At 37.5% G+C, this 15597-nt stretch overlaps 1 protein-coding gene across 2 annotated transcripts in view; it reads left to right on the forward strand.

Moving 5' to 3' along the window:
* Nucleotides 1-647: 647 nt before the first annotated feature.
* The window catches only part of ykt6 (YKT6 v-SNARE homolog (S. cerevisiae)), a 33843-nt gene continuing 18893 nt past the window's right edge, over nucleotides 648-15597 (forward strand). The window contains exons 1-5 of one of the 2 annotated variants that reach the window (XM_039768615.1): nucleotides 648-894; nucleotides 3121-3259; nucleotides 5787-5869; nucleotides 6298-6398; nucleotides 7774-7878. In XM_039768615.1, coding sequence (XP_039624549.1) covers nucleotides 3156-3259; nucleotides 5787-5869; nucleotides 6298-6398; nucleotides 7774-7878 — 393 coding nt within the window. In that variant the 5' untranslated portion in view covers nucleotides 648-894; nucleotides 3121-3155. The remainder of the gene's footprint in view (nucleotides 895-3120; nucleotides 3260-5786; nucleotides 5870-6297; nucleotides 6399-7773; nucleotides 7879-15597) is intronic. The other variant, XM_039768616.1, reaches the window with a different exon arrangement.

Consider the following 15597-nt stretch of genomic DNA (forward strand, 5'->3'; position numbering starts at 1 on the left):
TGAAAACCTGAAGCTACTGCGGCACTCCAGGCCTGGAGTTCGCCAACCCTGTCCTAAGGGCTAGTCTGTCTGGCTATCCTTCATGTGGGAACTGAATCATACCTCAACCATTCACATTGTGGTTGTTGAGTAAAAGTGATACCACCACACTTGTGAATCCTGGCATTCCTATCCTGGGTCAGGTTCTTGTGTTTATGATGTAGACCATGACAGATTTCAATTTTGAATGTTTACCTATCTACCATTTTGGACTCATTGGCAAATTTCAATCAGTATAACCTAACCATTACTGCAAGGTTCCTATCAATAAACTTAGAAGAATCCCTAAATCAAGGAAGTCTCTCTACCATTACTAGCCGAAAGTCTTAGGATGGCACGTTATTTTATTTTTTAAGTTTTTTTCTTGACATATTACATTTTTAAAGTATTTAGTCATAACTCAGAATCAATCAAACTAAAAAGTAACAACGTAAAAAAACATCCTAAAACTGGCGCGACTCAGTTCCAAAATAATTTAAATACTGGAACAGACACTGAAATATTTACGAAGCTCTGATCTCCCCCATTCTTTTCGGCTGTTGACCAACGGGATGGAAACGTGTGGGAAATGCAACGGGGTAATGTTTCTAGCCGTCGCTGTTATACTGCAACACAGCGTTGAGCGGCTGTGACGTGGGACCGCTGATGACTGGTCTTAGTTGTAGTGACTAGCTTTCTGTTCTGTTTGTACGCGACGTATTGCGTTTATATTTTGTTTTCCTCGGTAATGCTGGTGATACTCCTTACCGCACAATTAAGTGCCAGATAACCATTTTCTTGATTTTTAGGAGAAGCCAGATTTTTGTCCCAGAAAGACCGGTAAGGCAGAGCAAAGGTGAAGAACCGCTAAATTAGGTGAGTGCCGGGTGGAGACCGCAAGGAATCTGAGACCGTTTTGTGTAAGGTTTGTCGCGGATATATAGTCTTGTCATTTCGCAGGTAGCCTTCATAAGCAGTGAAAATTTCTATTACAATGAGCTACGTACAGTTTAAGCCAAACATAAAAGTCATAATGGAGATGCAGGATAGGGGTGTTGTTTTCAATAGGATCACTCAGAGCTCTGTCTTATGACAGCATCAATATACGGATTGTTCAACAAAAGTTATGTTGTTTCATTCAGATCGATTCACATCATTTAACTTCCGTGGCACAGATTTCGATCTTGTGTCGATCGGTGGAGTAGGATTAGCATGGCTGGTGTAAATAACATACGGAGAAGTGCCAATAAAGAGAGACCTTCAAGAAGGTGTTGTTAAGATGTATGCAGTCAGTTTTCATTGTCGGCATATACAGTACGTGCAGCAACCTCATGTGTCCTTCAAGGGATTTTTTCGAAAATGAACAAGTGACTTTTTAAAATGCTATATTAATCCCTGATAGTGGCAATTTACCAGACTGAGAAGGCTTTACATGCCGTATCTTTTCAAGTTTTGTGCAAATTAAAATGGAACCCTAGTAGCTTTAGTAAGTAACTCGGTATTGATATTCAATTTATTCTTGTATAGTGTCATTTCACCAAGTACTCGCTCAATATTAATATCGTCAATTATGTAAAGATGAAAGAGAAATTAACATAATGACGTGATGAGCTTAACACTTTTAGCTTATTTTCTTATTACATGGAACCGTTTTTAAAATGTTGCGATTAATAAATTAACGTATACTGTATATTATTCACCTAATCATTTGTAATGTTTAGTGAAGTAGATCATATTTCCCTCAACAAGTGGTAAAAGTACAACTGTGATTTCATTGTCAGAATTTTCCATCCCTTTTGTAAGTACTAGGGAAGTGATGTCAGAATTGCTATTATAATTTTATACATGTTAAATCTGCATTTGCTATTAAAAAAATTCATGCCCTGACCTTGAAACAGGACTATGAAATACAAAGGTGATATTATTAGCAGCAGTGCCATGCTGAAAAGGGCAACATTTTATTTACAAATTTAATAAAGTTTTACAACAGTGTTTTTGTTTTTTTTGTTTTTTTTGTTGAATTCACTCTCACAACTTAGAACAACTGTCTTCCTGGATATTTTTAAAGCAAAATTAAGTATTTTTGTATTTAACACTTTTTTCTTCATATTCATGTTACATAAATCAAAAAGTAAATGGAATTTGAAAATTGTGATTAACCACAATGGATAATGGATGCAGTACAACACGTTCACAATGGCTTATGGGTAGTTTGAACACACAGCGCAGTGCTCTGTCTAGTTGAAGCCAAGCTCAAATGAACATGGTCGCTCTGCTGTGGGATTGCACCATTCTTGAACTGTGCACCGCAGTAAGATCTCTTTGGACAGAAAGGTGTGAAACCTGCTGAAATTCACAGAAGGATATTGTCTCAATACGGAAGTGAAAACAGTACGACTCAATGAAAAGTTAAATAATGGGAAGAAAGGTTTAAAGCATTATGAAAATGTGTGACCGGTGAAGCTTGATCTGGTCGACCATCCACATAGCGCGCAAAAGCCCACATCAGAGGCGAACACCTTCATCAGAGAAGACTGTTCGGTTATGATGTCCACTGTTGCGGCACATCTGTATATAAGCTATTGATCTCCTTATGCCATAGTACATGATGACCTGTGGTACTGTAAAATACTGCCCTTGGCCCTGTAGCACTTGCTCATTTCCCACAGGAGTGAGGTGATGCTCCTGTGTGCCACCTGCAGGGTATTTCCTGCTATATTCCAATGCTCATTGGATTGATTACCACATTAAGGTTTTGTCTGAAATTTTACAGCCAGATGCCATTCCTGACACTAATCCCCTCTATTTATCCAGGCTTGGGACCAAGTTGAGCAGGTTTGCCCTCCTGATGGCTAGATTATTTATTATTAATTATGTATTAATCAGTAATTCTTGAAATTAAAACTGTGCCTGCCTTGAATATATATCTTTAGAATTTTTTTTTTTTATTATTGAACTGTCTGAAGCAGACAGAAAAAAATATCAATATAGGTGATAAATTGCTCGTGATATCATAGATGGCCTACATAGACTAAACTGAGAGGTTTTCATTTCATTATCACATAAAAGCTTTATTTCATTATCCTTTTTATTATTTATTAGCAGGAAGGATTAGAACAAGTCTAGGGTGGTGTAAAATGAAGCTGTACAGCCTCAGTGTTCACTACAAAGGAGCTTCTAAAGTCAACCTCCTCAAAGCTGCATATGATCTTTCTTCATTTAGCTTCTTTCAGCGGTCCAGGTTAGTATTTTTTATTTTGATTTAGCCTCTAATGACTTTATGTAGTTTAAAAAAATATGTTTAAGTCATTCATCAAACTCCTGAGTTATTTATGTACAGTAGTCATTTTTTATATTAATGGGTGGTCAGCAGGAAAGACAGTAATGTAAATATTCTTTATCATATTGTAGCATTAGTGATGTCCAAACAAATGTCATTCTTCAGTTTGTAGTCATTTTATTTAACTGTTTTGCTGGTTACAATATGTAAAATTGAAATTGTGTGATAAATGACATTGAAAATCAGAAATCTTTAATTACTTTTGACAATGGACTATGCAGTTCAATATCAAAAGAGTCATTAATTTATGCTATTAATGGTGATATATTAAAATAAAAAATTGAGTTTAGAATTTTCCATTATTCATAGAAGGAAAAAAATTGAAAAAATATACAAAGGAGCATAATGGCATGTTAAAAAAAATCATAATTCCTTCATTTCATTTCTGTTTCTAATGGTGTTCTAAGAAAAGGACACCTTGATGACATCCTCTGATGTTTAGAGGCAGGTGGAGGAGAGGTTTGTTCATTTGCATGGAAGAAAGAGTTCTGCAAATATACTCTATGGAATTTCACTCTTCCTAGTCAAAAGCAGTACTCCCGAGATTCACCTAGATTCAGTGTATTTTTCCACCTGATACAATGTTCATGTGTGCATTGGAGATGGGATCAGTGGTTTAATGAATAGTAGGTCATGTTGCCAGGCAAGGATTCATTGGAATGTTTTAGGCAGTAAAGGAATGAGTTAGTGTACTAAAAACAGGTTTCTATGGGACTAGTTGAACAGAAACCAAAACAAAGTGACAGTAGGTGAATGTTCAAAAAAAGCTGTCATCCTTGGCAAAATACTGTTGCAAGTTTTGTTCAAATCTAATCAATTATGATCAAGTATGTCTCGAAGATTTAGGCTTGAGGATCACATTCTTTGCACAAAAAAATACAATTAGGAAAATAAAATTTGGTGTATGAATTACATTTTCTATCCAAAGCTTTTTCCCAGGGACCAATTTTAAAACCATACATTTCTATGAGCTCGAAAAACCAAGATGTAAAAAACTGAGTTGTGTGATTGACCCGAATTAGTATGATGAGTGTCTTTTCTAGAATCATTTTAATAATGCATGTTTTATATTTGGCATGTAAGCATTGGATACTTCAGTGCTTACATATACTCATCCTAGTGAGATTTAAGGTATAACTAGCAAGCCTAGCCAACATTTAGCATAATGGCACTAACTTAACAATGTGCATAGCTAGCTAACTGTTTATATTGTATTCACAATGTTCATGTATGGAAATTACCCAACAAATGGCGTGTGTGTTTAGCCAAAGCCTTACTGTAGACATAAGTGATTTTAGGAGCAAACAGTACAATACTTTTGTTTAGTATTATTACTTTATAGCGGAACACGACTTCTCATTCACTCTGACACCACAACAAATAGACAATAAGCAATTACCAGAAAGCCATCTACTTAAATATAGCATACTTTTATAGTGAAGACCTTAAAGATATGATGGAAGGATACAATTTTCATTACTTCAGATGAGGCAGTAAGCACTTACTTGAGAGGCAATTTAGCATTGGTGTGTTTCTGTGATGAATATGGCCAAGTCTCTGTAGAGCAGCTAGCTTCCCTTAATGCCACAACAATTGGCAATCAGTCTTTGTTCAATGACGTCAACTAGAAGACGCATTTTAGCAAAACCCAGCTGGAGATCATGACACTTAATGCAGAGGAAAAAAGCTAGAAAAGCTCATATTGGGAAGCTCCATATAAAAATTAATCACAGTAGTAAAGTAGTAAATCAGTTACTGTGTTATTTTGGAAAACAAACAAAGTTAAGGCATTGTTGTTTTTAGTGCTGAAGGTAATCATTGTAAATTAGAAAAAAATTACAGAAGATAAGACTAAAAAGACAGTGAAAGTAAATATTGAACAGGCTGAAGCAAAATAAATTCTTTTAAGAGTCCTGCAGGTTGGTTGAATACTAATGTGTAATTAAATTTGATTTTAAAGAGTATTAGTCACTATTGTTTTAGAGGTGCAATAGATTTATAGATTTATATGTTTTTGCAGACAAAAACAGGGATTTGTACTGGCAATCCAATCCATACACTTGATTTTTATACTTAAAAACTACATTGTAAACACCACTGCTGTCACGTAACATTCAGCTTTTTTCTCTCTGACCACTTTCCTCACAGCCCTTGACATACTGCACTATATGATTTGTGGTTGTTCAATCATGTTTTTTTTTTTTATGCACATTAGAGCATTTTATATTTAGTTTACAATTTACTCATAGAGTTACTGCCAGGCATTGATTATTCACAATAGGTTTGAATGGAAAAATTCCCATAATAACATTTTGTCCGGCAATCCTCCTCTGTCCTGAAATCTTAATTGTGTGACCGTATTATTTGAGACACTTGTGTAATTGCTGGCTTGTAAATAGTGGTAACCAACACCTTTTTGTTTGTCCAGTGTGCAGGAGTTCATGACTTTCACCAGTAGCCTTATTGTGGAGCGCTCCCAAAAAGGAAGTAGAGCTTCAGTGAAAGAACAAGGTAAAACAAAAACATAACTTGGGTTACGCATATTTTTTATGGAACTAACTCCTTCCAAACTTAGTACACTGTATGTTTTTGTAGTTTTTATCAATGTTGTCATTTTAATATCTAATGAGGTTTCTTTGCTGAAATATGGATTTCTTAAGGGCAGCAATGTTAGTAAATTTAATTCGTGAAAAGGAGTGCCCTCTATGTGGACTTTTTGCAGTGTGTGAACTCTGAGTTTTGTATGGGTTTTCTTAGAAAGCACTACAATCTCTGCTGTTCCTCCATTTCCAAGTCCACAGAAATGTTTTTAAGATTATTTTATCTTAAATCTTAATACACCTGTTGTTAATGAGTATGTACACTCCGTCTTATTTATTTCACATTTCACCAATATGGTTATGCTTTGATTTTTTTTTTTTTTTTTTTACCTCCTCTAGAGTATCTGTGTCATGTTTATGTACGCAATGACTCTTTGAGCGGCGTTGTAATAGCAGACAGTGAGTATCCATCCAGGGTCTGCTTCACACTACTTGATAAGGTAAACCATACAGAAATCAATACCTGTATCATATTTATTTATTGCAAAATAAAAAGCATACAATTTAATTGAGGGTCCCTTGTAAATATTTTGTTATTGGGTGTGGTGTGTTGACAAGCAGCAGTACCAATGCCATGACATAAGCAATTCTAATTTCTCAAAAAGCACCTTGATTTTGAGTGTTTTCATTAGTGCTGATAGTATTTAGTTTTTTTTTTCGGATGGGGTTAGTGATTGCAAGCTGGAACTATTTTGGATTAGGTTAGGAATTTGAAAATGAATTATACCTTATTTACAGTATGAAGTCATTTGCTTCAGTCTGGGTACAGAAGTTTTATCACCTTCTTTAAAAATCTGTACTCTTATTGTTTTACACACTAAAAATAAATTTGGCGTGTTCAATTTTTTTTTTACATAAACCTACATTAGTCACGTGTATATAAAATTGTAAAACATTCTGTAAATGAATTAATATTACTAGAGTTAAATTACACCTATTAAGAGTGCTTGCAAAAATGACATTTTAGATGTAACCAAACACCTTTCAGAAAACAAAGTAATTAGCACCCACCTGTGACCAATTGTGGTTATTTTGGTTAATTCAGAATAAAAGTAATTGTTTTTAAAGGATTTCACTGTTTGGAAGGGCAGTTCAAAGCAAAGAATCCAGTATGGGTCAGAAAGGTGCTCTAAAAAAAAAAAAAAAATAAAATAAAAAAAAATAATTGAAATAAACTCAGGGTATTGTTATAAAACTGTTCCCAAAATTTGCCTATATCAGGCCACCCTGTCTCAAACTAGTTAACAGGGCAAAAAGCAAGAAGGTGTCTTTATTCCATATGCATGAAGTTTGGGTGTTTTTGAAGCACCTGTTAATTATGAACTTCAACAAGATCAGGCTATCTTAAGAAATCAAATGTCACAGTTGTTTTCCTTCATAACTGGATAAAATCAGTAATACCAGCCATGCCATATCTTTGTATGCATGGCAGGAAATAGCCCTGGACAGAGTAGCGGTTAGATGGCATGGCTCACTCATGCCAATTTAGAGTCTCCAGATAATGTAACCTGAATGTTTTTGGCAATATGAGAGAAAAACCCTTGCAACCACAGTGCTGCCCTAAATGCATGGCATTTCAGAATAATGCCACATTTGTTTTTTTTATTTTTTAGGAGATACCCAGTTTTGTATTTAAGTTGTCATGTAATAGGTGCACACTTATTTGGTAATTAAGGATAAATTAGCTATGCTGTGCTCTGCCACACCAGAAAAGACTGGATAAAATGTTAGGTGCAAATCATTTGTGTAAACGAGTCTTATATATTACCAGCCATAAGGTGGTTATAATGATGAACAATAATTAATTTTTTTAAGGTATTAGATGAATTCTCCAAGCAAGTTGACAGCATAGACTGGCCATCTGGCTCTTCAGAAACCATTAAATATACAGCTTTAGACAGCTACCTTGCTAAATATCAGGTGAGAAATGGATGACAATTACTTTTTTGTATTCTTGTAGTTTTCTTCTAGATTAATGTATCTTTATTATTAGAAATTCTTTTCTTTGGAATGAAATACTAGGGTGTTGTACCATGTTAGCCATTATGGATGTGTTGAGAAATTAAGCAAAATGACACCTTTTATTAGCTAACTAGAAAGATTACAATATGCAAGCTTTTGAGGCAATTTGGGCCCCTTCTTCGGGCTTAACTTCTCACCACTTTGGAATGAATGTATTCATAATGTAATAGGCAAAGACATTAAATTGATTCTTCATATCCCCAGGTATGAATGATTGTCATTTTTTCCCCTGCTGAACACTTGCATTGATCAGACATTGTGCAATTCTGATGTTTCTTTAAACATTATATTTTCAACTGTTATGACTTTAAATTATAAGAAAGTAATGAAATGTTTTGGGTAAAATCCATGTTTGTTATAAATAGGTAAATCCCATTTTTGTTGCTTTTTTAGTGTCCTCATTATTTGTTTTCTCTAGGAATATAAAAATATTAGTATATAGTATGTAAACATTTTTTTCATTAATTTATGAAACTAGCAAATCACATCACACTAGTTTTTATTAGAGGTTGTAGAAGACAATTTGCACTTGTCAATCTGACCATTTTGTTTCATTCATTTTGCCACACATTATGCATATTGGCATTGCAAGTAGCTCTGCACATTTGTCAGTAGTGGCCCTATATTTTATAATTTTTTATAAATAATTTTTGCAAGCTGTATTACTGTATAATGTTATGACAAAATGTTTACACGATGGAAGTATTGTATTTAAAAATGAATACCATTCATTGCATTTTTTTAAAGAGCACTAGCAGTGTTTTCATCAAACATAAGAACTTTGATTTCTTTCATGATACATTGTGTAGACATTGCTTCACCGTAAATAGTCACTTTTCACCTTTTATTATTAGGATAATATCATCGTCTCTTTTTTAAACAATTAGTGTTATACAATCTTCAGTCATGAATCACTTGTTGAGGCTGTTTAACATGGTTGTTTGTTTTACAGGTTTTGTCTGTATTGAATTCCCCCTTTTCCTCATTAACTTTGAACTAGTTGTGATCTTTGTGCATATTTTGTATCTACATATCTACATGGCTGAAAGTCTTGTTTAATCATTTTTTGCAATCTTATGGTTTAGATGATGGTGTTTATTTAGCTAATCTGTTCTGTCTTTTAAACTCAAAATAAGTCTTTGTGTTAAATGTCTTACGTTTCTTAAAAAAATTGTTTGGCATAGTACCATTTTTTTCCTGAGCTTTTCCAATTGATTGCTGATTCATGTCTTTATGTATATATTTCTAAAATATGCAATATTTGGTTTTAACTTTTAATTGTATTCTTTTAGAACTAACCCATAATTAGTTACTTCTATAGGTGTGTTCATTATTAAGACAACTAATTAACTGGTAGAGCTTTGAAATATAAAAATATTAAAACCAATACAGTGCACAAATTGGAACAATATATAGCATGTGTAAAGGCTGTGACAATAAACAACCAGTGTGTTTATGAAATATATAAACTAAGTACAGAAATATGACAAACTAGCCGAAGCCCGCCATAGCATACGGCGGTGTAAGAATAGGAACGGAAAACGGTGAAAAAGGAATTCAGAAATCAAGAAGAAATAAATACTTTTTGAAAGACGCAGTTGTAATAGGTGTTTTGGTGGTGACGACGGATAATGAGTCGAAGGATCTAGCCCTAGAAAAAGCCACGTACAACTGACCGTGGCTAAAGATTGGTTGTTAGAATTATTGTGAAGAGTAAACAGCATGTGGTATGAGGAAGGCCGCGCTTCTGAAATTCGACCACGTAAATATAATCAATAATAACCTCAAAAAGATGTTGTTGTAGAATGTCTCTAAGTAATTCCTGCAGACTCGTACTACAATATCAGGTCTGTGCTCTGGTCTTTGGGTATCCGACAGTGCATGTAGAATTTCCGGCCAAGCAGGATTACATGTGAAAGTGATAAATAAATGAGGCTGTCCAAATTTATGTACTATGGCCATGGCATCCTGATAGTTTTGTTGCATGTATCTTGAACTTCCTGGAAATGTGGACAGTAATATGATCATTTTGTCTACATGTACGTTGTTATTTTCAGCGTTTGCTTGCAGTGCGTCTGACAGTCCTTTGTATTGTTCCACGCGCAAATCTTGTTGATCTAATCTGTGAAAGTTGAGACGCGCACCCTCTGTTTTAACATACGCTTCTACAACGTACTGTTGGAATAGTTTGCCGCTGGAGTGCAAAATACTAAATGTATTCCTCATTGCTAATCTGTACGCGTAAAATTGGCATTGAGTAAGCCTTCTTTGCTTGGCGGTTCTTTTATCGGGAACATGTTGTAAATCTTTGTGCCACCCAATGTCTCCATAAGGAAATAAAAGTGGGTAAACCATAGGATCGCAATTCATATTGAGCGTGGAAATCTATTTACATGAGTTGCCTATAGGACAGATGCAAATGTCTCTTTCGGCAGGCGGTTCACCATCTTCTCCGAAGAAAATTGCTGCAACATTGGTGTGACATGTCGGGGCATTGTATCGTCGTAAATCCTGCCTAAGGTTTTCCTCGAAAAGCATTCGTACAGATGCTGTTGGATTGGCCTGAGCGATTTCATGCATATGTTTGTATGATTTAGCGAAGGGTTTGATGGTCCTAAACATGTAATCTAGCTGGATAAGTAAATTTTCGCTGCATGTAGAGTTTGCTTTATTTTGTAAGCGTACTTGAGAAGCTTGGCGAGAAATGCCATGTCGGCTGCGTTTGGGTAGGACCGGTTTTGAAGAGGAGCTGCTGGCAGCGTGGGGAAGGGTTTGGAAGAGGACACATAGGAATAGAGAAATGTTGTGTCGGCTGTGTGTGGGCGGGACCGATTTTGAGGTGGAAGCAGGACGATGGTCCTAGCTTCCTAGCTCTGATGGTATGAATCAGAGTTTTGTAAACAAAGGTTTTCCCTCTTCCTGCAGGACCATCTAAGAAGAAGCATGTTTGTCGCGGTTGGGAATCGCTGTAAGCAGCGTGTAAACATGTGTTTGGTGAGGTGTTGGTGGCAGGCACATGAGCAGGCAGGGCGCATGCCTCGAGAGTGAGGGTGGATGTGGGAGGTGGGTTAGAGTTGGCGGGCAGGGCTCTGTCGTGCATACCCCATGGTCGGGCAGCTTGGTCTATATATACAGTGGAACCTCTTGATACGATCACCTCTGTATATGAGAAATTCAAGATAAGAGGAAAGTATGAGCGAAAAATTTGGATCTAAATACGAGCATTGGCTTGCGTAATGAGCCACAAGCCAGGCTGTGGTTATGCCTGACGCGTTTCCCGATCTGCCTTGACTCGGGGATTCACCCAAGCTGACGCTGCCAGCCCGTCAGCTCACTCAGTGTTCCTTGTTTTCCCGTAGCGTGAGGATCTACGCGTTTGTACGCTTGTGATTTCATTGTTTCGCTGTAGCAGTTCGCTGTATAAGCGTATCCAAAAATATCGCGGACATGCAGACAGAGAATAGGAGACGATTGCCCTTGAGAGCGAGAGAGAGACGCGAGCGAGAAAGATAAGGAGAGAGGGATGCGCACGAGAGAGAAGAACCATCAGCTCGGTTATGCTCACATGATGCTCAGCAGACAAAGTGTATCCATACTACTTGTATTGCAAGACATCGCTCGTTTTATCAATTTAAAATTAATTAAAAAATTTAGCTCGTCTTGCAAAACACTCGTAAACCAAGTTACATGCAAACCGAGGTTCCACTTGTATATATTATTTATCAGTGTTCTTTGTTAGGAAAATTGATTTTTATGTTGATATTTTTGGGGGTGTGGAACAGATTAACTGGATTTCCATTATTTTCAATGGGGAAGTTTGTTCTAGATATGACATTCGCTATACAAGCTTACTGCTGGAATGAATGAAACTAGTATCTCGAGGTTCCACTGTGTGTATGTATGTGTGTGTGTGTATGTATATATATATATATATATGTGTGTATATATATATATATGTGTGTATATATATATATATATGTGTGTATATATATATATATATGTGTGTATATATATATATATATGTGTATATATATATATATATATATATATATATATATATATATATATATATATATATATATATATATATATATATATATATATATATATATATATATATATATATATATATAGTCAAAGATTTGCACAGAGACACAGTAGGTCGTAGAAACAAGAAGGATTTTTATTCAAACACCGCAAACACATGAGCTTAAACGTGCTCCATGACAAGTCAGAGATGACAGTTCCGCTAGGAGCAGAGAGAGATAAAAGCAAACAATCAATTCCAAACTGACAGGCGCTGCAAGGCTTATAAGTTGGCGGAGAGAACCGCGCGAGGCTTGTATTACGCGTTATAGTGCAAGGATAAAGAGCAATGTGAGGGTAGTCAGTGTTTCAGGGTTTGTGGTTTTCCCAGGAGCGTCTGTATCTATTTGGGGTGCGATCAGCCCTCCAGCTCACACCCTCCCCCTCAGCTTTATTCACATTCCTGTGAATCAAGCGACTCTCTGTACCAAGTTCATGTAGTCGGGATAATACGTCTGCGTTGGCGTGTTCAGAACCTGGTCGGTGCTTTACTGTGAAACTGTAAGGTTGTAAACCCAGAAGCCATCTCATTAGACGAGTTTGTATCTTTCTGTCGGTACAACCACTGAGTGGAGCATGATCAGTTACCAAAGTGAAGTTTCGTCCCCACAAGTAATAGCGGCGCTTCCACAGCCCACCTAATTGCCAAGCATTCTTTCTCAATTGTAGAATAATTATGTTCCCTAGGAAGTAATTTCCTACTCAAATATGTGATTGGATGTTCTTCTCCATCAAAATTTGTGACAGGTCTGGACCACAACCAAATGCACTTGCGTCTGTTTGCAAGATAAAATCTTTTGTGAAATCCGGGTTCCTTAGAACCGGGTAAGAAGACAATGCTTTTTTTAAATCGTTGAAAGAACGTTCACAATTTTCTGTCCACAAGATAGGTCGGTTTTTTTCTGCCTCTAGTAAGTTCTTTAAGAGGAGCAGCTCTATGTGCAAAATTTGGAATGAATTTTCTGTAGTAACCAGCGAGCCCCAGAAAAGAGCGTACTTGTTTTTGTGTCTCAGGTCTCAAGCATTTCTTCTATTTTCCTTAACTGTGGCCTAAGTAAACCCTTGCCCATAGAATAGCCTAAGTAATGAGTCTCGGACATGCCTAGTTTACATTTCTTAGGGTTAGCAGTAAGGCCAGCCTGTCTCAAGCTTTCAAGAACGGCTTGAAGCCGCTCTAAGTGTGTTTTCCAATCATTGCTAAAAATCACGACATCGTCAAGGTATGCCCCGGAATATTCAGAATGAGGACGTAGGATCTGATCCATCATACGCTGAAAAGTTAGAGGTGCCCGTGAAGACCAAACGGAGTCTTGTAAATTCATAGAGTCCGTCAGGAGTCGCAAATGCCGTTTTCTCACAACTGCTAGCCTCTAAAGGCACCTGCCAATAGCCTTTCGTGAGATCTAGCTTAGAGATATAGCTCGTCTGAACAGTTCATCGACACAGGGCATGGGATAAGCATCAAATTTAGAGACCTTATTCAAGCGTCTGAAATCGATACAGAACCGAACCGTCTTGCTTTGGGACTAATACGACTGGGCTGCACCAGTCACTTCTACTTTCACGAATTGCACCCAGTGTCAGCATCTTTTTACCTCTTCACGACAATATTTCGCGCTTCCGGTATCCGAACGGCCGCATCTGTACGCAACATCAGGTCTGTGGTAATTTTATGTTTTGTAATGTTAGTCTTGCCTGGTAAATCTGAAAAGACATCAGTGTTCCGTTCTATCAAAGATAACAGTTCTGTCTTTTGCGTGTCAGTAAGATCGTTACCAATGGTAACATCGGTCTGAGAAACAGCAGCCAAGGAAGTGTTAACCTCTTGTCGGTCGTGCCATTCCTTCAAGAGGTTAATGTGTAAAATCTGGAATGGTTTGCGCCTGGTATTCTAACCTTGTAATTTACGGACTCATACGCTCCTCAATAATGGCGGGCCCTGCCATTTAGCTAAGAATTTGTGTGGATCCGAGGGAACCAGTACCAAAACACGATCGCCAGGTTTGAACTCACGGAGCTTGCTGCGCCTATCGTAAAGACGCTTCTGAGTTTCCTGTTCTCGTTGTTGGTGTTCCACAGCAATAGAGGAAAGCATAGAAATTCTGTCTTGCCACGAAATTAGTCGATCTGCAAAGCTTGGACCTTAGCTGCTCTCTCTTTCCTATCCATTCCTCACGCATACCACATCCAGGATGCCTCGCGGCCTGGGAACCTTAAGTGCCGAATAACAACTCGAAGGGACTCAAGCCAGTGGACGCCTGTGGTGATTCTCGCACGCATAAAACAAAAGGTAGGACAGTGTTCCATGTTGTGGGATCATTATGAGCAACTCGCCTGATCATCTGTTTCAATGTTTTGTTAAATCGCCGGTTAAACCATTCGTTTGAGGATGGTAAACAGTAGTACTCAATTTCTTAATAGCAAAGCTGTCACACAATTGTTTCATCACGCGAGAAGTGAAAGGTGTGCCTTGATCAGTTAAGATTTCTCTAGGGATACCAATACGAGTAAAAGTTTCACATAGTGCTTTGGCTACAGTCGAAGAGTTGGCCTTTTCAGCGCAATCATTTCTGGATATCGTGTCGCATAATCAACCAACACCAGCAAATATTGGTACCCATCCTTAGTCTTAGGTAATGGTCCCACAATATCTAATCCCACACGCTGAAAGGGAACTTCCAATATGGGCATAGGACAAAGGGGAGCCCGAGGAGGCTTATAAGCAGAGACGATCTGGCAGTCTGGACATGAAGTACAAAATCGTTCAACATCTTTTCCCATATTAAGCCAATAAAATCGTTTTGATAACCGGTCTCTAGTTTTGTCGGCACCGAGGTGCCCCCCCAAGATGTGTGAATGTGCCAGATGCAAAACAGTTTCCCTATGTGCTTCAGGTACCACCAGTTGTTCAATAAATTCCCCCTCCAAATGATCTGAGATCACTCTGAAAAGGCAACCGTCCTTTTCTGTAAAGTGTGGGGTTTTCACACCCCGGAATTATGCTCTTGGTAATAAGAGTCATTAGCAGGGCGAGCCTGTTTAAATGCATATTCTAATGAGCTATCAGTATGCTGCAAACGCACAAAATCTGATTGTTCGTTAACGCTCGGTTTGTGTTCGGAGGCGTTTGCAATCTGGGAAGATGTAGAAGGACCAGCCCATTCTGGAAGATTGTCGGGGGTGACCTCCTCCGTCTCGCTGGAGAGATCGGGTTCAATATCTAAGTTGGGCTCTAGATTTTCCCCGGCTGCTATCAGTTCTTCGTCTTGGTTTTCTTCTTCTTCTCTCCCCCCCAAAACCCCGGCCAGTAATATATTCACGACAACTGTTTCCATCACGTCTTCTTCAAACCAGCAGTGCACTTTATGTATCAAATCTTGAATTTGTGCACGGATTGGGTCATCCATGTTTAGTTTCCAGTCTTTAACTGCATAAGTTTTAGACCTCTGAAATAAGTCTTCGGCGGCATCCATCTGTGCAACCACTCCTGGTACCACTTGTCACGCTTGGGTCACAGATTTGCACAGAGAC

The sequence above is a fragment of the Polypterus senegalus genome, chromosome 11 (assembly GCF_016835505.1).
Source record: "Polypterus senegalus isolate Bchr_013 chromosome 11, ASM1683550v1, whole genome shotgun sequence".
Lineage (NCBI taxonomy): Eukaryota > Metazoa > Chordata > Cladistia > Polypteriformes > Polypteridae > Polypterus > Polypterus senegalus.